This window comes from Pelophylax lessonae, assembly GCF_965119305.1.
Source record: "Pelophylax lessonae genome assembly, chromosome: 1".
Taxonomy (NCBI): Eukaryota; Metazoa; Chordata; class Amphibia; order Anura; family Ranidae; genus Pelophylax; species Pelophylax lessonae.
Window position 1 is genome coordinate 139,345,258 of NC_138768.1, and position 19,642 is coordinate 139,364,899.

Sequence of the window (19,642 nt, forward strand, 5' to 3'; positions counted from 1 at the left end):
CCATGGGCATTAGGTGAGAAAACAATGGTATAATAGAAAAAAAAGAAATCTTTATTACACTTTCTGCTTATATGCATTAAAATATATTTACTGACATAGAACATATAAAATCATACAATACAGAATTATAACATAAATAGAGATGTGCTTCACGGTATAGCACAATCATTGTAATGAAAATAAAAATACAATTTCATGTAAAAATCAGTCAGAGGACCTCTGGGATCAGGCTCTCTTTAGGATGTCAGCTGGAAATATGGTCTGAGTAGAGAAGAGGGAAATCATAAACACTTTAGAAGGAATGTATTACAAGAAGTCCTCCGAGGGCAGTCACAGAGTTTTCCAATCCGTGGTCCTTTCCTGACAGCACACTGCTCTCCTGCGTCACACTGCAATGACAACACAGATGTTACATTCAGAATCTCAGGGACCATTTACAAACCACAGCTTACAACATTTTAATGTCTCAGTGAGCCCACATATAAAGTTTCCATTTGTTGATTTTACATGCTAATGCAATGTCTTCTATGAAAAGGGGGGGGGGGGTCCGCACTAGGATAGATAAAACCACAAATATTGGCTGCAGCCTACCTCCTAAATATAGTCCAAAAGGATATATAGGAGAATAAGGTTTGAGGGGGAGGTAAATGGCGCTGCCCAATAAGATCAAAGAAAATTGGACCCAATCAAAAGTACAACACGGTATCGTATCAATACAAGCTATAGATAATAAATGGCAGATCAATTCACCAAGTCCTAAAAAAAACGTATTGGTGTGCGAATAAATATCAGTGAAAAAATTAATATAAATATAAATGGCTTGGATATGAAGTGACTAGGTGGAAATGCTAATAAATATTAATAATCAATATAGCAAATAAAGTGACCCAGGGCAGCAAAAAATAAATACATTAAATGAGTAAGTCTGGATATATAAAGAATTAATAATCAAAGGTGCATATAGTGACATAAATAAATATCCACATAGGTGTATAAAAATCAGTGCGAATGTCCAACAATTAAATCACTAATAAGGTGACTCTGTGCAAGAAGAGTCCAAAAAGGTGCTCGTGTCCAATTCTTGTGACTCTCCAAGTAAAGGTAATTCCGTGCAAACCTTCAACACTCAAATCACATATAAAGTGACTCTGTGCTATAAAGAAATCCACAAGGTGGCTGTGTCCAAAAAAATCTAGTGATGATCCAGGTGTGGCCGGTGTGATGGATCAATCGTGCTCCCCTCACTCCCAGGACCGCACTCACCAGAAGTACTCGCCCCCACAGGGGTAGTAAGCCTTGGATATATGGAGAAGTGTAGCTCCTATGGACCTCTAATGGCTCCTATGGACCTCTAATAGTATCCCTTGGCTCCTAATAGTATCCTAGGGTCTCCTTGAAATGTATATCATATGCAACTAGGAATGCTCCGGGTATATATATAAGGAAAAGAAGGGGCTCGTATAGTGTAGTACCGTTAAAAAGCATATAGAAGTTTATTAGTCGTGTACTCACATAAAAAGATGAATAACAGGCAGTAGAATAATGCACAAACAGTGCGGTGGATGCAGCGGAGCTCTTCCGGAACGCGATGCGTTACAAGCAACCGGATGTGCATTCCACTGGGACAGGAAGTGGTGACTCTCTATGTGTTTCGTCTAATTGACATCATCATCATGTCTTCTACAGTGGTGATCGAAAGTTTGAGCACCCCAGGTAAAAATTTGTATTAATGTGCATAAAGAAGCCAAGGAAAGATGGAAAAATCTCCAAAAGGCATCAAATTACAGATTAGACATTCTTATAATATGTCAACAAAAGTTAGATTTTATTTCCATCATTGACACTTTCAAAATTACAGAAAACAAAAAAATGGCGTCTGCAAAAGTTTGGGCACCCTGCAGAATTTATAGCATGCACTGCACCCTTTGCAAGGCTGAGACCTGCCAGTGTCATGGATTGTTCTCAATCATCGTCTGGGAAGACCAGGTGATGTCAATCTCAAAGGTTTTAAATGCCCAGACTCATCTGACCTTGCCCCAACAATCAGCACCATGGGATCTTCTAAGCAGTTGTCTAGAAAACTGAAACTGAAAATAGTAGACGGTCACAAAGCTGGAGAAGGCTATAAGAAGATAGCAAAGCATTTTCAGATGTCAATAATTAAGAAATGGCAGTCATCAGGAACAGTGGAAGTTAAAGCAAGATCTAGAAGACCAAGAAAAATATCAGACAGAACAGTTCGCAGGATTGTGAGAAAAACAATTCAAAACCCACGTTTGACTGCACGATCCCTCCAGAAAGATCTGGCAGACACTGGAGTTGTGGTACACTATTCCACTATAAAGAGATACTTGTACAAATATGGTCTTCATGGAAGAGTCATCAGAAGAAAACCTCTTCTACGTCCTCACCACAAAAATCAGTGTTTGAACTTTGCAAATGAACATATAGACAAGCCTGATGCATTTTGGAAACTAGTTCTGTGGACCGATAAGGTTAAAATTGAACTTTTTTGCCCGGAATGAGCAAAGGTACGTTTGGAGAAGAAGGGGCACAGAATTTAATGAAAAGAACCTCTGTCCAACTGTTAAGCATGGGGATGGATCAATCATGCTTTGGGGTTGTATTGCAGCCAGTGGCACAGGGAACATCTCACGAGTAGAAGGAAAAATTGATTCAATAAAATTTCAGCAAATTTTGGATGGTAACTTGATGCCATCTGTAAAAAAGCTCAAGTTAAAGCGAGGATGGCTTCTACAAATGGATAATGATCCTAAACACACCTCAAAATCCACGGGGGATTACATCAAGAGGCGTAAACTGAAGGCTTTGCCATGGCCTTCACAATCTCCTGACCTCAACATAATTGAAAATCTATGGATAGACCTTAAAAGAGCAGTGCGTGACAGACAGCCCAGAAATCTCAAAGAACTGGAAGACTTTTGTAAGGAAGAATGGGCACCGATACCTCAAACAAGAATTGAAAGACTCTTGGCTGGCTACAAAAAGCGTTTACAGGCTGTGATACTTGCCAAAGGGGGCAGTACAAGATATTAACTCTGCAGGGTGCCCAAACTTTTGCAGACGCCATTTTTTTGTTTTCTGTAATTTTGAAAGTGTAAATGATGGAAATAAAATCTAACTCTTGTTGACATATTATAAAGAATGCCTAATCTGTAATTTGATGCCTTTTGGAGATTTTTCCATCTTTCCTTGGCTTCTTTATGCACATTAATACAAATTTTTACCTGGGGTGCCCAAACTTTCGATCACCACTGTATATGTGCCTTTTCTTCATGTGTCTCAATATACCTAAATTACCTGGTTATCCTGCACAAGCATTAAAGTCTTTGAAGCTAGTTTCTCAGCAGCTCGACTGTCCCTGCTCCCCTTCCCAGCGGCACCTTAACAGCCATTTAGTCTTCTAATCTAACCACAGAAAATGAGCTCTGGGGGAGGGCACAGGAGTTCGGGGGTGAGCTGCTGGGAGAACAACAAGTTGGATGACTTTAGTGCTGCTGCCGTAGTGCTTCTGCTGTGAACTTTAGGTATCAATCGCTTCACAGTGCCTACAGCTACATAGGTTAATGGAGGTTTGTTTGTGCCAATTTACTGCTTCTTAGAAAAAATAAATATTTCAATGACCATAGCCTGACCACAAGTTCACTTTAACCCTCTAACATCCCCTCCTGGCAGCTCTTCAAGTGGGCTTTAAAGCCTGGAAGGTGAAGCAGCTTTAATCGCAATCTTGCTGGCTCCTGATCAGTAGCCATGACCAAGAGCTGTCAGTGACCACTTGGTCAGTGTGCTGGGAATGCACAGTAAGCATGTTCTCAGCACACAAACTCACGCAGCCTTGAACACAACACATATGTGTGATGATCGAGCAGGAAAGCCAACCTTTCTTGCCCCAGCATATATGCGTACATAGACAGAAAGAGGTAAACCTCAGAAAACAAAGTACTTTAAGAACATTCATGTCTGCCCAAACCCTGCCACGATCGACCCCCTCCACACATTCACTATATTGTCAAAAGTATTGGGACACTTGCTTTTACACGCACATTACTTTAATGGCATCCCAGTCTTAGTCCGTAGGGTTAAGTATTGAGTTGGCCCACCCTTTGCAGCTATAACAGCTTTAACCCTTCTGGTGAGGCTGTTTACAAGGTTTAGGAGTGTGTATATGGGAATGTTTGACTTCCAAAAGCACATTTGTGAGGTCAGGCTCTGATGTTGGGTCACCGTGGATCTGTTCCCTATGACTAAGCTCTGGGGGGGCAGAACAAAACGTGTTAGGGGCATAGCCTGGTGGGAGCCCAGGCTGAGGTTTACTCTGTCATACCACCATAGCATTATGTGGATGTGTGGCACCAGGGATCTTTCCGCTCTTCCCTCTGATGTTGAACGGGAAGGCTTGGCTTGCAGTCTTCCCTCTAAAGGTGTTCTATCGAGACGAGGCCAGGACTCTGTGCAGGTCAGTTAGGTTCCTCCACCCCAGACTCTCTTATCAATGTCATTATGGATCTTACTTTGTGCACTGGTGCGCAGTCATGTGGGAACAGGAAGGGCCAACTCCAAACTGTTCCCACAAAGTTGGGAGCATGAAATTGTCCAAAATGTCTTGGTATGCTGCCTTAAGAGTTCCCTTCACTGTTATAGCTGTAAAGGGTGGGCCAACCCTACGGACTGGGATGCCATTAAAGTTTATGTGTGTGTAAAGGCAGGTGTCCGAGCGGCTAATTCACCACATCGGTTGTTATCACATGAAAGCTGACCGCCAGCTCTAAAAAAACGGTACAACCACTTCCTCAAAATGACATACAGGTACGTGATTTTGAAGGAATTGGTTAAAGGGATACCAGGGCTGGATAGGAAGGGGTTAAATATGATTACTATTTGCATGCAGTTGTTGGTTTTTGATTATTTACCCTTCCAGCAAGGGGCCATAGAAAACACTCCTGTTTTTTCCTGATCTATATTGTGCACAGTGTATAAAGGTAATAATGTACAGCTTTAAGGGACTATATTTCACCTTAACCACTTGACCTCCAGAAGATTTTCCCCCTTTCCTGACCAGGCCATTTTTTGCGATACGGCACTGCGTTACTTTAACTGGCAATTGCACGGTGGTGCGACACTGTACCCAAATAAAATTTATGTTCTTTATTTCCCACAAATAGAGCTTTCTTTTGGTGATATTTGATCACCTGTTTTTTATTCCTTGCGCTATAAACAAAAAAAGACTAACAATTTTGAAAAAAAAAAAAAAATTCTTTATCAGTTTAGGCCAATATGTTTTCTGCTACATATTTTTGGTAAAACAAATCCCAATAAGTGTATATTGATCGGTTTGCGCAAAAGTTATAGCATCTATAAGCTATAGGATATTTAATGTATTTTTATGTATTTACTTTTTTATTTTTACAAGTAATGGCAGCAATCTAAACTGTGGGAGGTGCTTTTACTAGGGGACGACATGGATCCTAGTCCCTGCTTTGCAGAGAAACAGGATCCATGCATTCCCTTCCCATCAGCCCCATAATGTAACCTCCTCCCCATATGCACCCATCAGCCCCATAATGTAACCTCCTCCTTGTATGCACCCATCAGCCCCATAATGTAACCTCCTCCCTGTATGCACATATCAGCCCCATAATGTAACCCCCTCCCCGTATGCACCCATCTGCCCCATAATGTAACCTCCTCCCTGTATGCACCCATCAGCCCCATAATGTAACCTCCTCCTTGTATGCACCCATCAGCCCCATAATGTAACCTCCTCCCCATATGCACCCATCAGCCCCATAATGTAACCTCCTCCCTGTATGCACCCATCAGCCCCATAATGTAACCTCCTCCCTGTATGCACCCATCAGCCCCATAATGTAACCTCCTCCCTGTATGCACCCATCAGCCCCATAATGTAACCTCCTCCCTGTATGCACCCATCAGCCCAATAATGTAACCTCCTCCCCGTATGCACCCATCAGCCCAATAATGTAACCTCCTCCCCGTATGCACCCATCTGCCTCATAATGTAACCTCCTCCCCGTATGCACCTATCAGCCCCATAATGTAACCTCCTCCCTGTATGCACCCATCAGCCCCATAATGTAACCAGTACTGGGTCCTAATATGCTGCAGCAGCTGCTCTCAAGGACCTCAACTATTGAGGTCCTTGAGAGCAGCTGGTGAAAACACCAGATTGGTATTGTCAATATCAGATGCAGGACAGCAAGAGGAGGCTGGAAACCCCCCTGGTGGCCGAACACCAGGACCTGGTCGCAAGTGTGAACCTGGTAGTTCTGGCATGGCACCTTAAATGTGTAGATGGCGGAATTTTATATTTTTTTCGTCAACACAATAGTTGAGGTCCGGTTCACACTAATGCGGTGAGGGAACTGCTGCAATTCCTTTCCCGCAATGCATCAGAATCGCAGGCAGTTCACACTGCGCTCTGCAAACAACTGCGGGTGTCAATATTAATGATCAAAGTTAATGATACCCACAAATTGGTTTGCAGAATGCAGTGCGCACTGTGGGAGCCAATGGAATTGGATCATATGGGTCTGAACACCCTTGCGATCTGATTCCAGTGCAGACAAAAAAAAAAAGGGTCTTGCACCTTTTTGGAGCGGATCCAATGCAAATTGAGCCATACACAATGTATGGTTTAATTTGCATCGCACTGAAGTTGTATGTCATTTGTACAGGAATCTTGTGCGATTCCTGGACAAATGACATGCAATGCAGTACACTTCATCAGTGTGAACCCAACCGGAATGAAAAAAAATCCATGCATGGGCTGCCTAAGTTCTTAATGGAAGTGAAGTTTGTCAAGCTCTTGGAAGAACAGAGAAGGGGGGAGACAAGGGAGGGAGATAGGGACAGTTCAGCAATCACACTATACTGCACAGCTCACTGTGTACTCACCCAGGGTTAAAGCTGTTATCTCTCTCACACACCGCCGGCATCTTTCATGTTTCCCGTCCACATCTCCTGTCAGATACAGCTGCATGCTGGTGTTCTATCAGAAAACCCTACCCCATCAGAAATCCATACCCTCGTCATTTCCGGTTCAGATCAGCTGTGGATTCGTCATGCATCAGCTGTATGCATCAGCTGTAGCCGCGTCACACGTCCTAGTGTGCATGCGGGTCGGGCAGTGGGCAGGGAGATCTCCTATAACAAATATCCATCCGATCTCCATGCCCCACACTGCACCGACCCGACAATGGTACAATATGCCCACTGTCCATTTGATGGCTTTGTCCCATTGTCGGGTCGGTGCAGTGTGGGGCATGGAGATCGGATTGTCCCATTGTCGGGTCGGTGCAGTGTGGGGCATGGAGATCGGATGGATATTTGTTATAAGAGATCTGCCTGCCCACTGCCCGACCCGTTGCCGCGCATGCGCACTAGGACATGTGCCCAACCGGTGCGATATTATCAAATTTCCCTACCTATTGTGCGCATGCGCACTAGGACGTGTGACGCGGCTACAGCTGATGCATGGCAAATCCACAGCTGATCTGAACCGGAAATTACGAGAGTATGGATTTCTGATGGGGTAGGGAGATCTGATAGAACACCGGGAGGAGTGTGGGTGGTCCAGGCAGACACACGAGGGACAAAGGCAGGAGGAGCTTGTATTCCTCTCTCCTCTGCTGTCTGTGAGGGGAGGGGGGAGTGTCATACAGACAGACACTCTAACTGCAGCCACCAATCCCCGCATATACAGTGTGATTCTTCTGCATGAATCAGGCTGTTTTTTTCAAACTGGACGCTCACATTACAGCCTGGGGTGTCTCGCACAGCGGCAGAACACCAGCCTTCTTCAGCCCTATTTAATAATTCAGTGCTTTCTCTGCCATGTAAAATACAAAAACAAAAACTGCATATGGGGGGGCACAGTGAAATATTGGGGGGGGGCGTGGCCCCCTCCCCCCCCCCCCCCCCCCGTGATGCCACTGGTTGCTCCTGAAATTTCAATGAAATGGACTAGCCAGCTGCATCATTTTTTCACTTTGATTTTTGGGGTGTCTTTGAATTTAGACCTCTATAGTTTGATCATTTTAATTTCCATCAAACGATGTGGCATCCTTTCATTCCTAACACATCACCCAGTCCATATCAGTACAGATATCCAGCATGATATTTTTCCCCATTGAGATCTGATGTGTTTTCAACTGGTTCCTTTAATTTTTTTGAGCAGTGTATATGTACACAACTACACATGACTATCTATGTTCATTAAACACCCAGGTTTTGCTTGCTGTTTTGCAGTGCTTACAAGGTAGTTGTATTTTAATGCTTCTTCTCACGATGCAGTTCTATGGCCTGGCAGACTCATTGAATAGAAAGCAGAGAAACTCAAAAAGGTAAATGGAAAAATAAGCATTTACATGTATTTACCAACATAATTTTCCCAGATTTTGAAGCACTGAAACCCTGTCCAAGATCTGCACTTTTTCTGCCCATTTTCTGGGTAGATGCACCCAAATCACACTCAAACCCCCTCTAAATATACATTGGCCATCCACCAAACCCACTTTGTGGAGATAGTCTTGCACAGACCCCCACCTCTAATTATGTGGGGATTGCTCGCTCATGACCCCAATCCCTGAAATTAATGCCTTTTTGAGTTTCTGTACATGTGGAATAACTCAAATCAGGGTAATGCTGTGATTCTGGAACATGACCTCAGTGGGACAGAGGGCTAGGATGCGTGACTCTTGGTTGCTTTGTTAAAGTTACATAAAGAAATTACTTTAAAGTGAACCAGTGCACAAACTATGCACACTAGAGTATTTCTATACCCTGGACAAGCAGTAAAATCACATTAAGGCTTCATTCCCACCTGTGCAATTACATGCGCCAAAGCACATGGCAGGGCAGTACCATGCAATGTGGTGCAGCACACTTTTTAAAATAGGTCAGGCACTTTTTTTGCACATTTCCTGCGATGCACAGAAGTACACAAAAAAGCATGCGCTCAACCTAGCACCTGCCTGGTGTAAACAGAGCCAAAGACAAGCCCTCACTCACCTCCGTAGCTATAAGCATCATGGAGAAATTTGTCTTCAATTTTTCACAATACAAATACAGAAATCTTAGTTTCCTTTTCCTAATAATTTTCTATAGCACCAGGATCTTGGCAGCCTGCCAATGTAAACAAACAGCAGGTGTTTCTAAAGCCTTGTTCCAAAGGGCGCACTAGAGTTTTTGTTGTGATCTTTGAGGACATTTGAGAATGAATTACTTCACACTTCAAGTAGTAGAGGTCAGAGATGGATTGCCTTAAAAGAGAAGTATTGGTTTGAAAAAAAGCAAACATTTATAATCACTTAGATAGATCCAGTATCGGTCTGATGCTGCATTTGGCCGTCGCTGGCTCTAAGACTGAGAGCTAATCGTTCAAAGACCAATAGGTTTTGACTGAGGCTGAGCGTGCTGCCAGTCAGGCATCTAGGTGGATCTCAACATTAAAATCAGGATCCATTTAGAGCCTAGATGGACTAAGTGTTGTCAACCAACAGTGCATTTAACCCGCTGTCGGCTAAATATGGGTCACAGGAGTGCAGAACGAAATGCACTTCAATGACCCAAAGGTGAAGTAGGGCCAAAAGAACTTTCGCCCCACCTTTCCTTTAACGCTATTGTACTTATTTTTGTAAAGACTATGTAAATAATATATTAATCATAGTCTGGGAACTGGTGCACATTAAACATTGTAAGGATATCTAAAAATGCACTATAATACACCTTTAAAGGCCTTATCTGAGTTTTATTGTAATTTTCGGTAGGGACTGGTGGGTTTGATCATCTTCTGTCTTGTTAGATCTCTCAGAGTCACCAGTGTTGAAATTTACTTGTAGAAGTTAGTGTCTCTGCCCCTTTACAAGTTTATAATGAAGCTTAGGAGCTGTTATTCTTTTACACGAAGTGAAGGAAAATTTCCCCAATGGGATTTAGGTGGCAAAAAAAATAAAAAATACAGTAGTTCCACTAATGGGTACTATGGTACATGAGAAAATCAATGCAATACTTGACAACACCCACTCCAAATTTCTTAAAACATGGACTCCTTGGGGAAGGTTTACTAAAAATGGAGCATGCAAAATCTGGTGCAGCTCTGCATATAAATAAATCAGCCTCAATAATTTATTGTCAAAGCATAATAGAAGAAGATTAAATTAGAAGCTGATTGGCTACCATGCACACCTGCTCCAAATTCTGAGTGCTCCAGTTTTAGTAAATCCCCTCTAATGTGTTGTATAACTGATAAAAAGAGTGTAGTGCAACTTTAAATATATCCAATACAAAAATAGCTACATCAAACTCATGCACTTAAATCACAAGTGATATTAAAAATGCAAACTCCCCGTGGCCATCTTTGTTTTCGGCTGAGAAAGCACCTTGTCCCCATGCTAATGAGGACAAATGTAAAAAAAAATATGGCGTGGGGTCCCCCCCAAAATCCATACCAGGCTCTTTGCGTCTGGTACAGATTTTAAGGGAGAACTCCACACCAAAAATTGAAAAAAAAATGGCGTGGGGTTCCCTCTAAAATCCATACCAGACCCTTATCCGAGCATGCAGCCTAGCTGGCCAGAATAGGGGGGGGGGGGACGACAAGTGAGTGCCCCCCGGACCATACCAGGCCACTTGCCCTCAACATAGGGAACATGCTTTGGAGTGCCCCCCAAAGCTCCTTGTCCCCATGATGAGGACAAGGGCCTCTTCCCGACAACCCTGAGCTGTGGTTGTGGAGGTCTGTGGGTGGGGGACACACCAAAAATGTAAAAAAAAAATGGCGTAGGGTTCCCCCTAAAATCCATATCAGACCCTTATCCGAGCATGCAGCCTGGCTGGCCAGGATAGGGGGGGACGAGCGAGTGCCCCCTCTGGACCATTCCAGGCCGATTGCCCTCAACATGGGGAGGGTGCTTTGGGGTGCCCCCCCAAAGCACCTTGTTCCCATGTTAATGAGGACAAATGTAAAAAAAATATGGCATGGGGTCCCCCCCCCCAAAATCCATACCAGGCTCTTTGGGTCTGGTACAGATTTTAAGGGGGAACTCCAGACCAAAAATTGAAAAAAAAATGGTGTGGGGTTTTCTCTAAAATCCATACCAGACCCTTATCCGAGCATGCATCCTAGCTGGCTAGGATAGGGGGGGCAAGCGAGTGCCCCCCGGACCATACCAGGCCACTTGCCCTGAACATGGGGAAGATGCTTTGGGGTGCCCCCCAAAGCACCTTGTCCCCATGTTGATGAGGACAAGGGCCTCTTCCCGACAACCCTGGGCTGTGGCTGTGGGGATCTGCGGCTGGGGACTTATCGGAATCTGAAAGCCCCCTTTAACAAGGGGGCCCCAAGATCCCAGCCCCCCCCCCATGTGAATGGATATCGAGTATATCTTACCCCTACCCATTAACCAAAAAAGTGTACAAAAAAAATAAACACAAAAGTCAGTTTTTGACAAGTCCTTTATTCAAAAGTAAAAATAAAAAAATAGTGTTCCCCGATGTAAATCCATCGTCAATCACGTCACCCGCCAAAAAGAAAAAAAAAAAACCGCTTCCGCATCTTGAGAGGCGCACCCGTCAAATGAGGCGCTTGAGCTGTGACAGCTCTTTTATAGACATGGGGCGGGGCCACCCGATTACGTCATTCGGGGCACCGCCCCTTCTTACATCTCCACCAGGTGATGTAACCCGTTGTCCCTGCCCCTTGCCTATAAAAGAGCTGTCAAAGCTCAAGCGCCTCATTCGCCGGAAAGGTCTCTGAAGAGGCGGGAGCGGTTTTGATTTTTTTTTTCTATTTTTCAAGTGCGGCGGGCGATGTGATTGACGATGGATTTACATTGGGGGACACTATTTTTTTTAGATTTACTTTTGAATAAAGGATCTGTCAAAAACGGACTTTTGTGTTTATTATTTTTTGTACACTTTTTTGGTGAATAGTCAAAAACGAACTTTTGTGTTTATTTTTTTGTACACTTTTTTGGTGAATGGGTAGGAGTACGATACCCATTTACATGGTGGGAGGGGCCGGGATCTGGGGCCTTGTTAAAGGGGGCTTCAAGATTCCGATAAGCCCCCCCCACCCGCAGACCCCCACAACCACAGCCCAGGGTTGTCGGGAAGAGACCCTTGTCCTCAGCAACATGGGGACAAGGTGCTTTGGGGGGCACCCCAAAGCACCCTCCCCATGTTGAGGGCAAGCAAACTGGTATGGTTCAGGAGGGGGGCCGCTTGCTCCCCCCCCTATCCTGGCCAGCCAGACTGCATGCTCGGATAAGGGTCTGGTATGGTATTTTTTTTTAAAATTTTGCCGGGTTTTTTTTTTTTTTTTTTCATTTTTTTCTATCTGTATTGCCGGGAGCTGAAAATACATTACAGCCGCGAGCAAGTTTAAATTACATATTTTCCTTTAGAAATGTCAGTATTATTGCAACAGGCTCCAAACATTAAGGGGACACCCCCCCCCCCCCCCCCCGGCACGATATTTAAAGAAATGTTTCATTTTTATTGTTTCACTTTAAGCAGTAATAAAATCACTGCTCCTGTAAAAATAATCGTTTTAAAAAATGTTTTTTTGCGTTGATACATGTCCCCCAGGGCAATACCGGGGTCCCCATACACTTTTTTATGGCAACAACTTGCTTATAAGCCTTTAAAATGAGGACCTTTGATTTTTCATGATCGTGTCCCATAGACTTTAACAGAGTTTGCATGTTCGCTAGAACCTTTTCCCTGTTCGAGATGTTCTGGTACAAACCGATCAGGGGGGTGTTTGGCCCATCACTAGCAGTAATAGTTGCAATGATAAAAATTGCCAATAAACACACTGATTTATTACATAAAGCACTGATATCTGCACATTTCAAACAAGCACGTTAATGCACATCACTTACCATGGGCACCTGTCCATATTTCTTTTCAAATAATGGAAGTCTTTTATTTTTAAGTTTTTCTAGCACTTCTTGCAAAGCATCAATCTGAAAGACCAATGAAATATTATTACCAAAAAAATTAATGCTTGGGTAATACAGCCAATGTTTTACTAGATACCTGCACATAGACGATATCTAGTTGTGAAGTTTCGTTAGCCTTGGACTGCGATCACAACTCCTATTTTTTGTGTACACAAATCTAGGTACTGACAGAGAGACAACCTTGTTCACTGTTCCTAAAGATTTCTGCACAATCAGTCAGTGATCACAGATATGGGCAGGTATAGATCTCACTACGGACACTAGGCAGATGAATCTAGGGGAAAAGTCCAGCTGGATTTCTTTGGATACTTGCTATTGCTTCCCCAAGACAAGACTGAGCAATGCATAGACCTGTGCAGTATCAGAAGTGTGTCTGTGTGTCTTTACACTTGTATGTGCAAAGATCAATATATATATATATATATATATATATATATATATATATATATATATATATATATATATATATATATATATATATATCAATGTATCTCTCAAACTTTCAATGCCAGCCTATTATTTGGAACAAACAGGTGTACCCATATGTACCAAACCAAGCAATAACTTACCTTCTTCTGAAAATGCTAGTTGCCTGGCTAACCTAAAACAATTACAAAGATCATGAGTCCTTATCTGCTTACCTGTTCCAGGTCAGTGACCTATACTGTTTATACAATACAGTCAGCATGGCAGCCAGGAAAATAGAGTTTGCAGAAGGAGAACTCAAAAAGGCAGCATCCAAATTACTTCCATGACAGAGGAGGTTGCACTTGACCAGCTATTCCCAAACTTTTTACCCCTAGGGAATCCTTAAAATTATTTCCAGGTCTCTGGGAACCTCTGTTATAAAAATTCCTTTGGGGGTCGATGGGAAGAAATGCCCATTACAATGGTGATCAGTTGGACAAATGCCCCCCTTACAAAGGTGGTCTGATTGCCATGCTTATAGAGAGCTATTTAGGTCTCTGGTGTCATGCCACTGGCTCTGCCAAGTGGCATTGGCTTTGAAACAACACAGGCACTATTTAAGCCTATCTTTAGGAAAAGTAAAAATCCTCCCTTGCAATGGGCTGCTCCCTTGCTGCAAGGGTTAATTGGTTGTTTAGGTCTGAGACTCCATTCACACCATGAGCGCATTGGGCAGTCCATTAATTTCAATAGGCCGTCCTATGCACAAGAAATGCACAAAAGAAGTCCCAGACCCTTTTTTAAAAAAATTGCGCTGTAAAGAGCTACATGGTGCTGAGGCACCATATTGTTTGGCACATGCCAAAACACATGCATTAGCCACAGGGGTTTACAAACTATGGCCCTCCAGTTGTTTAGGAACCACAATTCCCATCATGCCTAGTCATATCTGTGAATGTCAGAGTTTTACAATGCCTCATGGGACGTGTAGTTCTGAAACAGCTGGAGGGCCGTAGTTTGAAGATCCCTGCATTAGCAGATGTGTGAGGGGGACCATTACCAAGTAATGACATCACTGGTCATCTGCTAAGGAGCAGCACATTTTTTGTGTGTCATAAAAGCACACAATTCCCAACATACATAAGATGTGAACCTGGCATTAGGAATCAGGAACAGCAGTTTTACTTACCTGATCCTCTGCTCCCCTATGCTTACAGCAATAAACTTTCCTTTAGCATTCTCATTTCCAATGCAGGGCTGTGGGCTCTGCATTGTTCTTGAACATATCAGAGGACCTGCAAAGACGAGACTGCAGGGAACAGTCTAGCAGTGCAGAGGAAGCCTACGAGTGTGGAGAATTAGGTAAGAATACTACTTTCCCCACTCCTAGACCTAAATAAGCAATAAAAGCAGCATTAAACCCACAAGCAAATGTTTTTTATATTGCAGCTTACCGGTTCTTAGATGTAAGTGCCGGTTCACATTTGTGCGATCACAGAGATTGCATGTAATTCGAAGCGCAATGCTCTTAAAATTACATGCGATGTCTGTGCGGTGCAAATTTAGCCATACAGTTTGTATGGCTGAATTCGCACCGCAATCGCACTGAAACACGCACAGGGCCCTTTTTTGGTTCCGCAGCAGAATCGGATCGCATGGTGGTTCACACTAGTGCGATCCGATTCTGTGCAAACTCTCAGATCGCACTGCGATATGCGATCTGATCTGGGGGTGTCATTAACTTGGAATTGATACCCCCTGCGTATCGCATATGGCAGTGTGAACTGCCTGTTCAGTGGATGCGATGCGGGAACACGCAGTATATTCGCAGCGTTCCCGCATTGCATAAATGTGAACTGGCACTAATGGCTGCATTAGGATCTTTTTTTAGGCTTTCTTTCTATTTTCATCTGGTGAGTCTGTTGTTTTTCACAAGCTCAAGCTCTCCAGCAGAATGTATCAGTTTACTTAGGTGAGACAAATCATTTACCACTGAGTAAGGTGATTAAAATGTTCAGCTTTTGTTAATTCATGCAAAACCTTTATCCCAATAGGGAAACAACTAGTTGCTGTAACTGAATATAAAGTGTGAGTTGGAGTTTAGCTTTAAATTGTTAGTGCATCTCAATCTGCTAATACGAAGGGCTCATGCACACTGCAGCTAAAAAAAAAACTGCTTTTACAGGCATTTGAGCTTTTATTTCTCTGCCTAAAAGCTTGAAGAAGCTTGTGGTTTATTGTGCTCTTTTGCACATTTTTATTGTGCATTTTTTAGCTTTTTCAAGCTTTTGTGAGCATAAGCATTTTTTTTCTTTTTCACAAACCCTCCCCTAAGCTAATTTTTCCCATTATTTTTTGTGCTTTTTGCTCTTTTTTGCACTTTTTTTGGGCGCTTAGGCATTTTTCTGCTTGAAAGCTCCTCTCAAAAACATGAGTTTAGTGGGGTTTTTTCTGCCTGTACACTCCTGAAAACGCCATAGTGTGCATGAACATATTGGCTAACATATGTTAGCCAATATGTTCATGCACACACTATGTATGAACCCCCCCAAGACTGACAATGCTGCTGTCTGCTGTGCCCCATGTTCTTATTTGTCCAGAGTTATGTCTCACTAACACAGGAGGTGTGCTACTGGCCAGATCACCAGGAGAAAACTGAAGAAAAAGAAAACGAATGCGGCTACCACATCTAATGACCGGTTATGCTGCAATATATGACATTTTTTGGTTTTGGGTTTAATACAGCTTTAATCCTTGCAGTGCAGGGGTGGCCTCAGTGCAAGGAAGCATTTTTTATCTTTCCAAGAACTCAGCTTTTTGGGTTCACACTGGTGCAATGTTTAATATGGCATGTGATTCGCACAGCAGATCACATGCAATGTCTGTGCGATGCAAATTCAACCATACAGATTGTATGGCTGAATTTGTATCGCATTTGCACCAAAACGGTGCAGGACCATTTTTTTGGTCTGCACTGGAATTGGATCGCATGGGTGTTCACACCTATGCAATATGATTTCTGCACCATTTGGCAGTTCACACTGTGATCTGCCAACCGATCTGGGGGTGGCATTGGCACCCCCAGAAGTTTGCAGGTGTCAGTGTGAAACGCCGGCAGGTAACATGCAATGCGGGACTCGGGAGCCTGCACTGGAATCGTGCTGGTTCCTGCATCGTATATATGTGGACCAGGACTAGAAGGGAGGTCAATCAGCCACAAGTCAGGGAAGCCCTGGCAGCCTCTGGAGGGACTCTAGTTGGGGATGCCTGTACTAGACACCCTTCTCTTGGACTCACAACTACATAATTACAATATAAATGCACATAGGAGAACTACATAATTACAATAATATATATGCACATAGTAGAACTACATAATTATAATAATATAAATGCACATAGTAGAACTACATATTATAATACTATAAATGTGCATAAGAGAACTACATAACTATAATAATATAAATGCTCAAAGGAGAACTACATAACTATAATAATATAAATGTGCATAGGAGAACTACATAATTATAATAATATAAATGTGCATGGGAGAACTACATAATTATAATAATATAAATGCACATAGTAGAACAACATAATTATAATAATATAAATGAGCATAGTAGAACTACATAATAGAATAATATAAATGTACATTAGAGAACTACATAACTATAATAATATAAATGCTCAAAGGAGAACTACATAACTATAATAATATAAATGTGCATAGGAGAACTACATAATTATAATAATATAAATGTGCATGGGAGAACTACATAATTATAATAATATAAATGCACATAGTAGAACAACATAATTATAATAATATAAATGAGCATAGTAGAACTACATAATAGAATAATATAAATGAGCATAACAGAACTACATAACTAAAATAATATAAATGCTCATAGGAGAAGTACATAATATAATAATATAAATGCACATAGGATAACTACATAACTATAATAATATAAATGTGCATGGAGAACTACATAATATAATAATATAAATTCACATAGTAGAAGTACATAATATAATAATATAAATGCACATAGGAGAAGTACATAATTATAATAATATAAATGCACATAGTAGAAGTATATAATATAATAATATGAGAAAAAACACATAGAAGTTCCAGATGGAAGCTAACCTCACATATTTCCCCTAAAGAAACACAAAGTGTCATTCTCATATTGCACCCACCACCTTCTTCTGAACATTCACTCTTCTATATCTTATATCTCTGTAAAGTTCCTGAGATCTCACACTGACATAGAGGTCCCAGTCCTATATGGTACCTACCAGCTCCTTCTCGTGCACGCTGTTGTCTATGGGGGAGTAGAAGTCCAGCGATCTGGTCTCCAGGTAGTCGGTCTCCTCGCAGCTGGCTCGGAATACCAGCAGGAGGAATGTGGAGCTGAGTAGAGTGAGGAGGTGGCGGCGGCTGCTGTCCATGGTGCTGAATCTTCGCTCACTGCCTGTAGAGGAGAAGATTTATACTGGAGACTGGCCAACCTCCACTGACATCAGCATGGAGGACAAGAACCCCCCCGGAGGGCACATCACACCCATCATACAACAAATACATCACCAGCCTCTAATAGTCACCATCATTTCCATAGTGTATACATAGAGGTGACATGACAGCTGTCAGGTATGGTAGGACGCAATGTATGTTTTCCATTGTTATAGAAGGTTATAGAAGTGATTTTCTTTATTTTCAGTGTTATGTACTGTCTAATGTCAGTTTTACTTTGCATTGCAAACTAAAGTGCTGTTTACAATAACACTTTCTTTCCTCCAATTATAATACACCCCCCCCCCCCATAGTATTTTGTCATAATATTACAAAGAAAAAAATGGAAGGTGCACACACCTAGAGCATTACCCTATAACATTTAATCAATAATATGAGCAATAAAAAATGGGTACTTGCAAAAGTGGGAAAAAAAGGAATCAGCCATAAAACTGCCACTAGCCTAGCTCTGAGGAAGGGGATGCGCCCCCGAAATGCGTCAGTTTACCCCGCAATGTGAATGCAACACACCTGTGTCCACACTGTCCAGCATTGTGTGTAGATTTATGGCTTGTTCCTTTTTTTCCACTTTTGTAAGTACCCATTTTTTTATTGTTCAAATTATTGATTAAATGTTTTATGGTCGTTTACCTTCCATTTTTATTTTGTTTTTGTAGTACCAATAGGACCACCCCATCTGAGGAGGGCAGCATCTGCTTAGGTCTTTGGTATTTCCATTGTCCCCGCTGTTCTACACCATGGAGGACCTCTTAGCGCTGGAAGTGACCACTTGCATTTGTCATAATATTGTTTAGTACATTGATGTGTAATTTGCAAGAAAACTTTTTCAGTGTTTGGTGCATTGCTACTTTAAGACCAGGCTTTTTCTGGCACTTTTTGTTTACAAGTTCACACTAGGTTCACACTGGTGCAATGAGGGAACCACAGCGATTGCCGTGCAGGTTCCAGCATTGCATCTGAATCGCAGGCAGTTCACACTGCTCTGTGTTAACCTGCTGTGGTTGCCAATACAAAGTTAATCACATTGCGATCCGATTCCAGTACAGACCAAAAAAAGGGTCCTGCACCATTTTGGTGTGAATGAGATGCGATTTCAGCCATACAAACTGTATGGATGAATTCGCATCTCACAGACATCGCATGTGATGTGCACAGGAAAGCGGTGTGAATCACATGTAATGCCTGGCCTCGCACCAGCATGAACCCAGCCTTTTGTTAAAAAAATTACTTTTAACCCCCAAACATTATATATATATATATATATATATACAGTGGGTACGGAAAGTATTCAGACCCCCTTAAATTTTTCACTCTTTGTTATATTGCAGCCATTTGCTAAAATCATTTAAGTTCATTCTTCTTCCTCATGAATGTACACATAGCACCCCATACTGACAGAAAAACACAGAATTGTTGACATTGTTGCAGATTTATTAAAAAAGAAAAACTGAAATATCACATGGTCCTAAGTATTCAGACCCTTTGCTGTGACACTCATATATTTAACTCAGGTGCTTTCCATTTCTTCTGATCATCCTTGAGATGGTTCTACACCTTCATTTGAGTCCAGCTGTGTTTGATTATACTGATTGGACTTGATTAGGAAAGCCACACACCTGTCTATATAAGACCTTCCAGATCACAATGCATGTCAGAGCAAATGAGAATCGTGAGGTCAAAG

At 42.2% G+C, this 19,642-nt stretch overlaps 1 protein-coding gene across 1 annotated transcript; it reads right to left on the reverse strand.

Moving 5' to 3' along the window:
* Positions 1-238: 238 nt before the first annotated feature.
* Positions 239-17,879, reverse strand: CARTPT (CART prepropeptide; the record flags this gene model as incomplete). Its single annotated transcript, XM_082243373.1, has 3 exons — positions 239-389; positions 12,927-13,010; positions 17,727-17,879. 3 exons carry the CDS (start codon positions 17,877-17,879, stop codon positions 282-284), a joined length of 345 nt encoding a protein of 114 aa, XP_082099499.1. The 3' UTR covers positions 239-281.
* Positions 17,880-19,642: the final 1,763 nt, after the last annotated feature.